The 16,631-nt window shown below is 32.0% G+C and overlaps 2 protein-coding genes across 2 annotated transcripts; both read left to right on the plus strand.

Moving 5' to 3' along the window:
• The first annotated feature begins 1,560 nt into the window (after positions 1 to 1,560).
• Positions 1,561 to 2,700, plus strand: LOC125833355 (F-box protein At2g17036-like). The gene has a single exon (XM_049512497.1). It carries the CDS (start codon positions 1,561 to 1,563, stop codon positions 2,698 to 2,700), a length of 1,140 nt encoding a protein of 379 aa, XP_049368454.1.
• An 893-nt stretch (positions 2,701 to 3,593) lies between these two features.
• On the plus strand, positions 3,594 to 4,727 carry LOC125833356 (F-box protein At2g26160-like). Its single transcript, XM_049512498.1, has one exon. It carries the CDS (start codon positions 3,594 to 3,596, stop codon positions 4,725 to 4,727), a length of 1,134 nt encoding a protein of 377 aa, XP_049368455.1.
• Positions 4,728 to 16,631: the final 11,904 nt, after the last annotated feature.

Genomic DNA, 16,631 nt, shown 5'->3' on the forward strand with positions numbered 1-16,631 from the left:
ACGACCCCTTAATACTACAAACTAATAAAATTGAACTACTATAAATATAATTTAGGCTTAAGTCATTAGCGGCCCCTTAAAGTTGTCCGCATAATTTACTTAGACACCTCAACTAAGACTAGTACCTATTGAACACTTTTATCAATTCAAAAATTGTTCTTATTAGGCATTTTTTGATAATCAGCAAAATATATGAAGAGTGTGTGATACACTTGCGGTGACGTGGCAAAACGGCTAATTAAAAAATAACACGTGGCATTGGGCCCCGTAAATTATAAAAATAATAATTTTGTTTAAAATTATTTCAAACACTTTTTATATCTAATTTTTTTAAAAAGAAAAAGAAAAAAATGAAAATGTCAACTTATTCTACCCAACCCCACCCCTACCCAACCCCTATTCATCTTCATCTTCTTCCCAAAACACATTCTTTCTCAAATCACAAAACCTAATTCTTTTCAAATAACTTGAAGATTAACTGTTAAAAAAGATATATATACATTTTCATACTAAGAGTGAAGAAGAAAGAAAATTTTGCCGGCGATTATTCATTTCTACATCGATGACAAAATGAAATTGATAGCTCAAAAATTAATTCTTTCAAATTTTTGAATGTCATTTTTGATAAATTTAATGGGTTTGTATATGAATTTGAGTAAAAATCTTTGTTCGAAAATTGTGATAAACAAATATCGGCTAACTTTTTTTTATAGGTAAAAATCATTTATCTTTTTTCTTCTTCTTCTTCATATTTGTTCCTTATTTTTATGAGATTTGAAATAAATCATACGAACTTTCAAATCTGAATCTTTATAGTTGATTTTCATTTATCTTCATATTTGGAAGAAATAATATTCCTTTTTTTATAAAAAAAAAAAGAAAAAGAAAAACAATGTTGGAGCTAAAATGAAGAAAGTTTTGCAAACTAAAGTATGAAGAAGATGATAGGTAGAGAGTGGATCCTTTTCTTTTTTCAAAAAAGTGTAAATGAAAGAAGAAAAATGTTTTTAAGTTAATTATAATGTCAAGTGTCAATAAAAGAAGAAAAAATGTAAAAAAATTTCAAAAAGACACTATTTTGAATCTTTTCACACGTTTTAGGGAAGTGCAAAACACATTTTTTGCCATATCAGCATTTTGTGTTTAATAGATACATGTTTTGAACAATTTAGGTGTTCAATAGGTACAAGTCTTAGTTGAGGTGTCTAAGTGAATTATGCGAACAACTTTAAGGGGCGGTCGATGACTTAAGCCTATAATTTATTAATTTACTATCAGAACCTCAAATTGTTAAAAAATTGATAACCCTCAAAATATGAATGTAAATGAAGTCCAGTCGTACCTATTACAAGTCTTTTATTAAGAAAAAACAAGGAAATTAAAAAATAAAATCACTTAATTCATATTACCTTATATGAGAAACTTTGATTACCGTAATTAGTTTGACTTTTCTAAATCCTTGATTTAAATTAGGATTTGGTTTATTAATACTTATTATAAATATAAATAAATCCTTCCAATTGTTTTGTAAGTTTTTCAATCCTTCTTTCTTAGAAACCTATGGCGGATTGGGCAGGATTTCCCCATGACCTCCTTGTTCTGATTGCTAAGCGTGTTAAAGTGATGGAAGATTACATTGCTTTCGGTTGTGTTTGTAATTCATGGAGAACCGCCTCTTCTAAGGACTGTTTCGATCTTCTCTCTCCTCAACTCCCTTTGCTAATGCTCCCTGATGATGATGAAAAAACTTATTATCGAGAATTTTACTCTCTTTCCAAAGGTAAAGTCTCACGCAAATTATACCTCCCTGACGCTAAAGGGCGAGATTGTTTCCCAACTCATCACATGGGATGGCTTCTCACCCAATCATTAGACGGAGAAGAGGTCAATTTGTTCAATCCTTTCTCCGCTACCAAAATTCATCTTCCTAACCAATTCGCGTTAAGAGCTTTACAGAGTCCTGACGACTTAATTGAAGAACCTGAGTTCTATCGCCACATCAAACTGGCTACGCTATCTGCCAATCCATCTTTTACATCTGATTATGTACTCGTAATTTCATATGACACAGATGTTAATTATTTAGCTTTTTGGCTACCTGGAGATATCAATTGGACTCTATTTGACATGGATGAAAGACATGGTGGAGTCTGCAATATGACTTACTACAAGGGCAAATTTTATCTTCTTACTTGGGGAGCTGAAATCTGGGTTGTTGATGTCCAAAGTCGTGACCGACGCGTAGAGTCGCACTTGATTTATCTTAACGATAACAAGGACTTGTTTCGACATTCAATTCAGTACTATCTAGTTGTCGTAAACGATGCACTCTTATTTGTTGCCAGATTTGGTAGAAATCGCTCTAATGATAACAGTGCCGTGGACACTTTTAAATGTGAAGTATATGAAGTAGATGAAATGAAGTGTAAATTGAAACGGATTGACAACTTGGGAGATTCAACAATTTTTTTGGGTCTTAATGGAGCAACTTCCATCGACTCCACTAAATTTACAGGAGCGATTATGCCTAATCACATATATTTTACCGATGATTGGGACGAGCAGAACTTATCGTTGGAATGTGGTGGTGGAAAAGACACAGGAGTTTACAATCTTGAAGATGGAAATATTGAATATTTTTATCCTGAATTACCACTAAGTTGTATTTGCCCACCAACTTGGGTAATACCATCATTGTGAGGCCAACTTGTATGAGGAGCTATTGTGCTATATGTTCAGTAATTTATTCATTTTTGTTGTTTTTTGCAATTTATCATAGTATTTGTTTTCTTTCGTGATTTCAATCAATAAGAACTTTATTTTATTTGTTTTATTGAGTTAAACTTTTTGTAACATCTGTGTAACGATTTCTCATCTCAATTTATATGACATGCTTTTTGAATATAATAGTTCATAGTTTTCTTGACTAATTTGATAGTTATTCAAGAATGGAAATTGTCAATACATATAGCACTCATTGTTATGTATTGGATACATAACTAAACACACCTAATACAAAGATGACACAATACATATGGTTATGTATTCATGTATCAGATATGTATTAGGTGTGTTTAATCATGTATCAAAATTATCTTCTACGATACATATCAATATCATATACTTACCATATTTGTATATTTGCAAGCAAAATATAAAAACTGCAGCCTCCATAGCAAATAGAACTATAGCTATGGAGCGCAATTACTAAAACTATAGCTATATTGGAATAATAATTAGAAGTTGGAGTAGGTTTTCTAAGTTGTTTAGAATTTGTTATTTTTGGTATTTATTTAATTATGTCTAGTTAAGATTTGTTTGTCCTAATTTATATAGGAATAGATTTTTTCTAGTCCTAGTTTAATTTGGTTGAATACTAGTTAGTTTTCTATATATAGAAAATACAAAATACACAGAATAGATAGAACTTGAAGTAAGATTCAAATAATATATTTTGGTTCAGAGTCTTATTATTTCTAAAATTTCTCTTTCCTTTTTCTATTCCAAATCCTTGTGAATACAAGGAAAGTCCTGCTTTGTCCCCTTATATATAAAACGCCCTCAAATTGTTGCAATTCTTACAATCCCTTGCTATGGCGGATTGGGCAGGAATGCCCCATGACCTCCTTGTTCTGATTGCAAATCGTGTTAAAGTGATTGAAGATTTCATTGCTTTCAATTGTGTTTGTAATTCATGGCGAACAGCTTCTACCAAGGACAATTTCGATGTGCTTTCTGCCCAACTTCCTTTACTAATGCTCCCTGATGATCATGAAAATAATTATTATCGAGAATTTTACTCTCTTTCCAAGGGTAAAGTTTCCCGCAAATTGTACCTCCCCGAGGCTAAAGGCCGAGAGTGTTTCCCATCTCATCAGGTAGGATGGCTTCTCACCCAATCATTCGATGGAGAAAACGTTAATTTGTTGAATCCTTTCTCCCGTACCCAAATTCGACTTCCTAATCAATTTGCCCTAATTGATGAAGATGAGGAATTAATCGAACAAGAAGAGTATAACTACATCAGAAATGCTATTTTATCTGCTAATCCTTCTTTTACTTCAGATTATGTACTCGTCATTGCATATAATACAGATGTTAATCATTTAGCCTTTTGGCGACCTGGAGATATCAATTGGAATAAATTCCGCATCGGTCACAGAGTAGGTGGAGTGTCCGATATGATTTACTTCAAGGGCCAATTTTATCTTGTTACTTGGAGCGGTGCATTAGGTATTATTGATTTTCAAGGACCTAATAGTGTTCCTGAGTCTAACGTAATTTACCTTAACGATGATAAGAAGTTGTTTCGACAACATTCAACTCAGTTCTATCTAGTTGACGTAAACGATGCACTCTTACTTGTTGCCCGATTTGGTAGAAGGCGTTCAAATGCTAGCAGGGCTCTCGAAACTGTTAAATTTGAACTATATGAATTAGATGTAGTGAAAGGTAATATGAAAGAGCTTAACAACTTGGGAGATTCAACGATTTTTGTGGGATGTAATGGAGCAACTTCTATCGACTCCACTAAATTTACAGGGGTGATCAAGCCTAATCATATATATTTTACTGATGATTGGTTTGATCAAAACTATCATTTGGAATGTGGCGGTGGAAAAGACATGGGATGTTACAATCTTGAAGATGGAAATATTGAATCTTTCTATCCTGAATTATCACTAAGTCATATTTGTCCGCCAACTTGGGTTATACCATCCTTATGAGGATGAGTTATTGTGTGTGCTATATATTCAGTTAGGTTATTCAATTTTATTTGTTTTGTAACTTATTTAAAAGTTAAGTTGTAGTATTTGTTTTATTTCATATTTCACTCAATAAGAACTTTATGTTATTTGCTTTATTGTGTTGATTTTTTTGTAGCATGATCGATTTTATTTTGATTGACTTGGTTTTTTGATTATTCGGAAAAAAAACTGAAACTTTTTTATAATTAGTCTTATTAACAACTCCAATTAGTGTTTTAAAAAACTCTGTTGGGATTCGCCCTAGGGGGTACTCTAGCAAAGCGCTCTGAGTCTCAAGTGTGGGGCTTAGTTCTATAAGACATACGCCCTAAGAGCCCGACTGTACACTCTAAGCACGCCCAACGCTCAACGGTCGAGGCTCGCCTAACAGATCTTACACAAATTATGTGTTAAAATCTTAAGTTAACATTGTTGACCCTCATAATTCTTGAATAATTGAATGATACATAATAATTTTTAATCTATAGAGATAAAGAAGATTGATAATAACGTTCTTATTTGGTAACACTGTGAAAGTAATTACATATTACATAACATTTCTTTTATAAATACGTCGCTTAATTTTACCTTTTCACCTATCATTGGTCTTCATGGTTTTGTCATATGTCTCAAAATTATTGTATTTTATTTAGCTATTTGAAAGTAATTTTATTTTTATTCAGTATGGAGTGATGTTTTTATTATAATACTAGTAAGGCTATTAATTATTTTCTTTTAGGGGGTAAATCGTATAGTATGATAAAAAAATATTTTTGAGAAACAATGATTCTTTTATTGATAGAAAGTTACGATATTAGATTATTTATACTTGTATAATCATGTTAGAACTTTTATTTTCTATTAGTTTACTTAATCATATTTGTAATTATTTCAAACTATTCATTTATTTTTATAATTTTGTGTTATTATATTATTATACTATAATATAAATAAAAAAATTTAAGATCCATAGGGCTTACGCCCCAAGTCTCGAGGCTTACAACTCACCCTATACTAAGTAAAACGCCTCGTCTCACGCCCCGCCTTTATATATGACACAAAATTTCTCCGCCTATTCCTTTCTAGTCGAGCCTCTTGGTCTAGGCTAGATCAAGAAGAGAAGTGCATAATCTCGTGAATTTTCTGATGTAAATTGGGCACTCTTTTTCTATTCTTTCTTTCTTCTTACGTATCCTTAATAATAAGTTGGTTACACCTATGGCGGACTGGACATAATTGCCCCATAACCTCCTTGTTCTGATTGCAAATCGTATTAAAGTGATTGAAGATTTCATTGCTTCCGATTGTGTTTGTAATTCATGGCGAACAGCTTCTACCAAGGACAATTTCGCTGTGCTTTCTCCCCAACTTCCTTTGCTAATGCTCCCTGATGATCATGAAAATAATTATTATCGATAATTTTACTCTCTTTCCAAAGGTAAAGTCTCACGCAAATTATACCTCCCAGAGGCTAAAGGGCGAGATTGTTTCCCAACTCATCAGATGGGATGGCTTCTCACCCAATCATTAGATGGAGAAGAGGTCAATTGTTCAATCCTTTCTCCGCTACCAAAATTCATCTTCCTAACCAATTCGCGTTAAGAGCTTCACAGAATCCTGACGACTTAATTGGAGGACATGAGTTCTATCCCCACCATCTCACGCCAGTGCTTAACATCTGGTGCATGGGTTTGGGTAATTTTTGATTATTTTATTTTGGGCCCCAACATTTGACCGACGAAATTTCCTCTTCATTTTCCAACTCTAAACTCCATGGGTTTTTTCCCCAAATACTTAGAATTGATTAAATGTTCAAAGTACAACAGATTCTACTCAAAATCAAACCTAAAATCACGGATTCGGATCAAACAACTCCTCAACGATTTCAACAAATCAATAATTTAATAGAACTTCAACAAATCCATCAGGAACTCAATTTCTAAGCTTTCAAGAACTTAAATTTTGCTGAAATAAATCATGATTGGCAAGTGGGTGACCTAACCCAACGCTATGTGATCTCACATACCTTGTAGGGATCACCCCCGACGAAATCCACAAGCTAATCTCGACGAATCTTGAACGTTCTTCTTCTTTCTTCTCTTTTCTCCTTTCTCCAAGCTCTAGCGTGAAATTCACTTTTCTAAAACGGACTGAAATCTGACTTTACCCCAATTAAACTCCTAAAAACGGATTAGAATAATTAGATAAGGAAAAGACTAAATTACCCTTTTAAAATCCGGATTTAGACTTTCCTTAATCCAACAACCCAACTTCCAAAGGGAATATCTTACTCATACGAACTCGGAATCGCGCAAACTCGGCGGCGTTGGAAAGATCATTCCAAGATATTTCCTACCATATCTGGAAGTACCTCTAACTCATCCTGAACCAAAAGTTATGGCCGTTTGAAGTTGGCCAAAACTCAACTTTTCCTAACTTAAACAAATTTCCAGAAATGACTATTTCCAGTTCTTAGCTTCTTCCTAGCTATTTCAAATTGCAAGATGTTCCAACAAACCTGCGAATTTATACAAATCCGCGAATTATACAAACGTGATAGCTTAAATTGTAGCTACAGCCCATAAATATGCAAACTATAGTTATGGAGCATAATTAAGTTTATTATAGTGGCTATTTGTGAAAGTTCCTCTTTTTTCCCCTTATCTAGTCATGACATTAGGGAGATAGTAAAAAAAAATCAAATATATAACTTTTTAGTTATATGTCAAAGAGTCTTATCTGATATTTTAAAACTTTGAATTAAATTAGTTGAAACTTATTATCTACCTATAACATTTTAGAAAAGAATAATCAAGGTATTGTACTGCAACAAATAACTAATCTTTAATTCACTTGAAAGAACTTTTGTCAAGTCTTCCAATATATATGTGAAATTTAAAAATATCAGAGATTGATAACAAAACTGTCATCTAAGTGCGAAAAATGAAGAAGAGAACTTATACCATAGATCTTCTTTTCCACGGTCAAAAGGCTTGAAAAAAAAGTAGAACGTCATATTTGTACTCGCTCGGTGCATAGAGCGGCATTAGTTCCTAAATATTATTAAATATATCATAGATGGATAACAAAATTGTTATGTAAGTTCAAGAAATGGAAGAAAGAATTTCTTACGGTAGATATACTTTTCCACAGTCAAAAGACTTGGAAAAAAAAACAGAACGTCAAGGGGCATTAGTTTCTAAATATTATTAAATATATCATAGATTGATAACAAAACAGTCATGTAAGTATAAAAAATGAAGAAGAGAACTTTGTAGATCATCTTTTCCACGGTCAAAAGGCTTGAAAAAATCAAAACGTTATATTTATACTCTCCCGGTGCATGACATTAATTCCTAAAAATTATTGCAATTTACAAAAACAAATAAGCTTAGTATTGTGAACCTTATTTGCTACTCGATGCCGGACCTACATTCTAATAATGATTTTCAAAGTCATTTTACATAACAGGGAAACAATTGTAACATCTCGCAACTAGAAAGAACTAGAAGAAGTTTAAAATCTGGAAATAGTCATTTTTTGAAAGTGTAAGGAAATCTGGAAAATTTTAAGTAAGTTAAGTGAGTTTTTGGTCAACTTCAAATGACCATAACTCCTAGCTCAAGATGAGTTAGGTGTAGTTCCAGATATGTTGGAAAGCTCTTGGGATGATCTTTCCAACGCCGCCGAGTTTGCGCGATTCCGAGTTTGTATGAGTAAATTATACCCTTTGCAAGTTGGGCTGTTAGATTAAGGAAAGTTTAATCCGGGTTTTTGGAAGGGTAAACTAGTCTTTTCCTTACCTAAGTTGTCTATTTCGTTTTTAGGAATTAATTGGGGTAAAACAAGACTTTATTCAGTTTAGAAAATTAGAATTTACGCTAGGGCTTGGAGAGGAGAAGAAAGAAGAGAAAAGAGGAGAGAAATCAAGAAATCGCCAAGAACGTTCAAGCTTTGCGGGTGGAATTCGTCGGGGGTGTTCCCTACAAGGTATGTGAGATCACATAGTGTTGGGTTAGTTCACCCACACGCCAAACTTGTTTCAATTCAACAAAAATTGAAGTTGTTTGAATGTTAAGAAAGTGAAGTACTTGAAGAACATTGTTGAATTCTTGTTGGTTGATTGTTGAATGCCTAGTGTTGATTTGATTCGTGTTTTCGAGTTGTTTTTCGAGTTAAATCTATTGGGTATTGAGGGTGCTAATGATCCTAAGTGTTTGGGGAAAGAACTATGGAAGTTTAGAGGGTTTAGAGATGAAAAACGAAGGAGGAAAGTTGGAAATTTCTAGGGAAAAGGGTGGGGCGTCGTGCCAGCCAGCGCGCCCCAAAAGAGTCTCTGAAGTTTACCCCTTGGGGCTCCGCGCCAGCCAGTACGCCCCAACTTGTCCTCTGAAGTTTGGGGTCTGGCGCCCCACGCCTCTCAGAGCGCCAAGGACGCCAGTTCACCCCATTCTTCCCCCATTTTTTCGTACTAGTTTCTAAGTGATGTACCTATGTTTCCTAGTTGATTCTAACACTCTAAGGTACATCTAAACATCATGAAATCATCCATAAACATGAGATCATGAACCTTGACTCCATAATCCAATTCAAGGAAAGTTAAGATCAAAGTCAAAGAAGTCAAGAGTCAAGTCTAAAAGTTACGAAGCAAGTCAAAGCAAAGTTTCCTAAGTTTTCAAGAGTCTTTAACAATGTTTTAAATTCATTTTAAGACTCATGTTTTCAAGTTAAGCAAAGAGTAAGAAGTTGAGTTCATTTCTCAAAATAAAAAGCTATTAGGGAACTAAGTATTCCCAAAGAAGTTTATAAATATTTTCATATTTGAGCAAAAAAGGGGAACATCGATTCTAAGAGAGCCTTTGGGATAAGCTTTGAGTAATTATCTCAAGCTAAAGAAAGAGTTATGTTTTAAAATAAATGAGTAAGTATATATTTGGAGTAGTATTGAGCACCGATATGGGGATGCGAGATCATATTAACTCAAGTCTCCATAAACCATGTAGTCATCATGAGTACTAATGGGTCATACTTTCTAGATGATCACATAAGTTAAGCTAATGGATCCACTAAGTTAAGTAGGTTCTATATGACGGCAAAGTATAGGACCGTTCTAGCAGCGTGTCAAAAGACGTATCACCACTTAGGCTCATAGTGGTGGTTGTTAGTTAGAGAAACTCTCACATAAACTATATTACTTTGTATATGAGTAAAGTTGAGTTTGTTATTGCATTTTCTTTAATGAACTAAGTTGCTTTTACTGTTTTATAAAGCTTTTCATATAATGCATGTGTTTCATTGCTTTATACTGAGTTAAGTTTATTAATGAGTTGAGAAGATCCAAGGTAAGTGTTTTCTTCAGATTTCTTTCAAGCCTATATCTTGTTTTAGCATTTCAACTCGCATACTCATACATTCAATGTACTGATGCCAGTTGTCCTGCATCTTCTTATGATGCAGACGCAGGTAACCAAGATCAGCATCTAGCGCCTCGTTAATCCAGCTTGAGCACTCAGAGTCTGTGGTGAGCCTCTTTGCATTCGGAGGACTCCTTTTATTTGCTTTCTAGTTTAGTTCATTAGGATGTTGTGGGGTTTGTCCCAACATCCATCTCAGTTGTTTTAGAGGCTTCATAGACAGTCAATTATTAGTTCTTTAGTCTTCTCATTTTTTTCATATGCTAAGACTTGAGTTGCCATTTTGGCCAAGTTGAATGTTAACCATTAAACATTCTAAGTTATTTCACTAATGTTATTTGAGCAAGTTCATTTGATTATAGTAAAATGTTTAGAGTCTTCCGCTGAGTCAGTAAGCCAGGCCAAGGGTTCGCTTGGGGCCAGCAATGGTCTTCAAGTGCCAGCCACGTCCAGGGTGTAGGCTCGGGGCGTGACAACAACATATAGTACAACAACATAAAACTTGTCAAATCAAAGAAGTTTTCCTCTGTTGATTTGGAATCACAAACTGAACAGGGAAACAAATACAGGAACAACAAAGACAACATCAATAACAAGACTAACACTACCTGCCCAGTGTTGCTCCCAATGGCATACGCAAGTATACGTTAGACTTGTGCGCAAGTAATATAGTGGCTCTAAAAGAGCCGAATTATCGAACCCAAAAGACTTGTTAATTAACTATTTTACTAAATTATACTAGTTTAATTATGTATTCAAGAGTGTCAAAAGAATTTTGACTTTTATTTGAGACAAAAGAATGCAAGAATAATTAACTAATAAAATTAACTTACAATGTTTGGACAATTCCAGGGTTGAAGCATACTAAGAATTCATGTATCACATCTTTTTCATGGATTTCATACGGTTATCAAATTATTGGTTTACAAAGTTGATATTATGATCATGATCTCTCGACCTCTAACTGCCTACCCTAGTTGACTGTCCAACTACATCGTTGAGTGGGGATAGAAAGACTCAATTGGTGAGCATTTATATTTCATCATGTTTCGTAACCAAGTACGGTGTTCGTCTGGGTGTCAATCCTAAACATGAATCTGAACAAGTGTTCATACTATAACAAGAATATAAGAATAATTTATATGATAATCAATATTCATCCAAACAAAATCAATGTTCGACAATCATTCGTATCCGCAGCCCCAGATCAAGGGTTTTTAGCTACTAATGTCTAAGAAAAGAAGAAAAAAAAAAGAACCCTAAAAAGTATTGATGATTTTTTCTTACAATGATAGAAAAGTTCCCCAATAATTATTCTTATGGGCTATTTATAGATATAGAAAACCTTAAATAAAATAATTGAGTCCAAAACAATTTTTTTTTTTGGTTTCCCACCTGGTGTTCGAAGTCCACATTGAGCTCTAACTAAATCTGGATCGCGCTCTGCAGGGCCCATTCGGGGATGGCGCTCCCAACAAAATTTTCTCCATACCCAGAGCTCAAACCCGAGACCTCTGATTAAGGGTGAAGCACTCCCACAGTCCAAAACAAATTAAGAACTCAAAACCAAAAGGAACTGGGCTTCCTAGCTGTATGTGTATGTCCAACCGCCTCAAATTGCCACGTGTTACATCTGATGTTCATGCTTGACTGGTATTATTTTATGGTATTATATTAATAATAAATTTGATGTTCATGAGAATAATAGTTATATGAAATATAAATTATAAATTTTAGTTACATATGAATAAATGGTTAGCAGATATAAATGTGGATGTTTTTATAAAATATAAATGTGTGAGTTAATTTTTGTATTTGAAAAAATAAACATTTATCATTAAATAGATAAAAAAAGGAAAATATTTGACTCAACTAAAAGTTGGATACTTGTTACGCGTGTCTGATTTGATATCTTTTACGACCTGTTTAGAAAGCTAGCCCAATAATTAAATTTGGTGTTATTGAGTGTAATGACACGTTTGGTTGGCTATGTAATTACTTCGTCAACGGGTAATTAAGTGTAATTTGTATTAGGTAATTACACTCTTCAATTCATAGGGAGGAGTTGTGAATTGCTGGTAATTACATGGTGTAATTACAAGTTGAATACTTTTTTATTTTTTATTCTTATTTTTTGTTTTAATTTATTTTTATTTCTTTTATCTTAAATTCTATTTTTTTTTATTATTCTAAAATTTTCTAAAAATATATATTTTAGTTTACATTATTAATATTTCATTTCTCTCTCATTTTCAACCTTTACTTCTTGTGATTTCATGTGAATATTTGTATTATCTATTTTATTTATTTATTATGTATTTTTTTTTTTCATTAGCATAATTGTGCTAGTATTCTAATTTTTAAATTAAAGTAGAATTCATTATTGAATAAGGTTATAGGTTTACGTTTTCCTGTTCTTTTAAATCAATTTATGTACATTGTGTTGAAATTTGACATAAGAGTATTATATTAACGTTTTTATAGTTGAACTTAGATCTTATGTTATATTTTCAGTTTCATTTGTTTTGTTAGTGTTGACTTGATATTTCATATTGCAAGTCATTTAATTTTTAGTTAGACTTGATAGATTATCTTTTGTCAAATATTTTCATAATATATGACATTATATTTATAATATTAATCTTTTTATCAAACGTGTATTTTATGATGTTCATAAAAATATTATACTTTTAATTTTTATTATTAATTTAATTAAAATATACTACCTTGAAAAATATAATTTAATCCTCTTAAGTTGTAAAATATTTATGTTAATTTTTTGGGAGTTGTAAATTTGATGGAAGAGGATGAGTTTTACTTTTCTTTATATACATAGCTCGAGTCAAGACCAATGATTTTCACTAGTACATTCAATTTCACTACCATACCAACTGAAATTTTAGACAAACACATGATTTTTACAAGTACATTCAATTTTTTGGGCTTTAATGCAACAACTTTTGTAGACTCCTCATCATTCTTTTTGCTTTTTGTAGATTAGATTTTCGAAAAAAAATAATCAATTTTCTGTCGTTTATTTTAAATTTTCTTATACATATGGATTTGGTCCATCGTTTAGTATTGATTTTACTTAATTAGTTCCACAAACGGAAGATCTAGTCCCTCATGTTTTTGTTTCCGATAATGATGATTTTCATGAAAACTGATCAAAAAAGTGGGAGAGAATCGATGGTTTTACTGTACGGGCGGCCTTCTCTACCCTAGGCTCATATTTCTAATATGCGTGTGTTTACTTATATATCATGTTAATGTTTTAACTATCATATACATTATAACTTTATTTGTGTACAATGTATTTGATACAAATGTTCATGTTGATACATAACCCAATTATTTCAAACATAAATCAATATGAATCTTATTTATAGTCATGTATCTGATACATAACTATGTCAACTTTTATTATATTTTAGTACATGATACATATAGTACTCATTGTTATGTATCAGATATATAACTAAATACACCTTATACAAAACTGACACAATACATATGTTTATGCATCATAATTCATGTATCGGATTTGTATTAGGTGTGTATCAAAATTATTAATTTCTAATTCAGCTGCAATTGCTGATTTCAGATTCACAAATGAAATACTCTCCAATGTGATTGTGTGTTTTATGAGATTGTAATTTAATTTTACGTTAGTTTTCTTTTTTTAGCTTGACAGACGGAAAAGGGAATGTATCAGGAGCTATGTATCCAGACATCTAGTGATGTATCCAAGATTCTTAAAATTTAAGGGATTTTTCAATTTGAAAAAAAAGAAGAAGATATAATTAGCTCTTAACACTATAAAATATAAGAAATATATACATGTTTTAACTACTAATGCGTGTTTACGATTTGAAATTCCAGTCCAAAACATATTGGGCCTGCCACTCGTATTCCTTTTTCTATTCCAAATCCTTGTGAATACAGGAAAGTCCTGCTTTGTCCCTTAAATATAAAACGCCCTCAATTTGTTGCAATTCTTACCATTCTTCCTATCTATAATAGTGCTCCTGAGTCTAACATAATTTACCTTAACGATGATAACAAGTTGTTTCAACAACATTCAACTCAGTTCTATCTCGTTGAGGTTAATGATACACTCTTACTTGTTGTCCGATTTGGTAGAAGGCGTTCAAATGCTAGCAGGGCTGTCGAAATTGTTAAATGTGAAGTATATGAATTAGATGTAGTGAAAGGTAATATGAAAGAGATTATTCGGTTGTTAACCATACCCAAAAATAAAAGAAACAATCCATTCAAAATGTGAAAAAAAAAGTGACAACAATCCATTCAAAACAAAAAATAGTTAGAATGACTTAAATTATCGAACTTTCGATCGTCACTGAATTTACTATCAATAAAGCTTTAAAATTCACTATATTAGACTAGAAGAAAGAGACAACAACATTTTCAATCTCACAAAAATTGTCATAGACACTCATATACATGAAATCAATAACATAAATGTTTTCACCTTGGGTATTCTTGCTTTCAATAAGTAAAGTATAAAGAATTTTAATGAAAACATATATTATTAGATCTTTAAAATTGTTTATAAAAACAACTTATTAAGTATGTATATTAATAAAATATATGTATATAATTTATCGGTTTGGTTTGGTTATTTCTTCGGGTTTTTTTCGAATAAAATCATAACCAAACCAAATACTACTAGTTTTCCAAAATCTAAAACCAAACCAAATCAAACCCAAATAAAATCGGTTTTATTTTATCGATTTGGTTTGATTTTTCGGTTTGGATCGGTTTTTATCCAAACCGTAAACTCCCCTAGTTGTAATACAATACCTTGGTTCTTCTCTTCAAAAATCTTATTGATATATAATAAATTTAAAGTAGTTTAATTCAAAGTTCTCAAATATCAGACAAAATTTTGTTGTCATTTAACTAAAAACTTGTAAATTTGAAAAAGAAAATTATTGTCGGCTTAATATCATGACTAGATAAGGAAATAATTATTTTTTTAAAAATAGTATTTGTAACTTTGTAACACACATCATAGTAATTTTCTAGGGGTTATCAGAAAACTTTTATTGAAAAATTAAAATTGATTATAAGTTGAGATATTACCATATAACACAAATGTTAATCATTTGGCTTTTTGGCTACGTGTGGATGGATATATCAATTGGACTGAATTTGACATCGTTGATAGAGCATGTGGAGTCTCCAATATGATTTATTACGAGAGCCAATTTTACCTTGTTACTTGAGCTCTAAAATATGTACCGTTGATGTTCAAGGTGGTCCTATACCACGGCGTAGAGTTGCGTATAATTTATTTTAGCGATAATAATTTCAACAACATGCACCTCAGTTCTGTCTAGTTGAGGTAAACGATAATCTATTACTTGTTGTCCGATTTGGTACAAGTCGTCCAAGTAAATCAATTATTTTTTTCAATTAGAAAAGCTTATTTATGCCAATTGCTACCATTTAAGTGTTTATAGATCTTTGGTCACTTGTGGGATGTATATGGTACGTTATCTAATTGCTTTATTTCTTCTTCTTCCTGTTATAAGATTGTTAAAAAAAAATTATTTTTACTATAATTGTGATATTTATGAAAGAAGAGTACTCGTATCTAATTTTCATTGCACATTTAGTAAATTATAAATGCATATCTGCACTATGTTTCATTGTATGATGTAATTTTCTTTTTACAAAATTATATAACATGAATATGAGATACACGTGCTTCGTACGTGCTCAGAGACTAGTAAATCTTATAAACATAAACAACTTAAAGGAAGTGGTACCATATTTTTAACAATTGAGGATCATTAATATTCAAGAATGTATTGGTTGTGTATAATGTACATTATTATTTCAATTACAATAACAAAACTGAGTTTATAATTAATTCACCGTGGAGCAATATTTCCTTATGTAATTGTTCCTGGCAGGTGAGCAACTCTATGCAAAAATGGTTAAACAAAAAAAGCACAGTAAACTTGTTGATATGTTTCGAGAACCTGAAAGTTTTTTAATGCAAATTATAATGAGATACATGTTTATTCTATGCTGAGGATGGAGGCTTGTTGGTATTGTGCATTAACGTCAACCTTTAATAAAAAGAGTAAATACATATGTCTCAACTGTTGATTGAGGTTGTCGTCAATGTGTTGACCTATGAGTGTTGGACAGTATGGTAGCGCTCTATTGTAGGGCAACAAAAACCGTTGTTAATTAAATACATATGTGTTTGAGTGTTCTATAGAATGGAAAGCCATGCGGTGGAGGCCGCAACGCTTGCAAAAGAGCAAGTGCCGCTAGGATAAATTAGTAATTTAATATTTAAAATTTTGGAGTTCATACTTTTAAGGTATTATGCATGTTATGAGATATGATGATTAATAAAGAAAAAAAATCATTAGTACCAAACACACCAAATTAACAAATGTTTCAACTTTAATTCCACCCTAGTTTTATT

This window comes from Solanum verrucosum, unplaced genomic scaffold (assembly GCF_900185275.1).
Source record: "Solanum verrucosum unplaced genomic scaffold, falcon-dt-bn FXZP01000142.1, whole genome shotgun sequence".
NCBI lineage: Eukaryota > Viridiplantae > Streptophyta > Magnoliopsida > Solanales > Solanaceae > Solanum > Solanum verrucosum.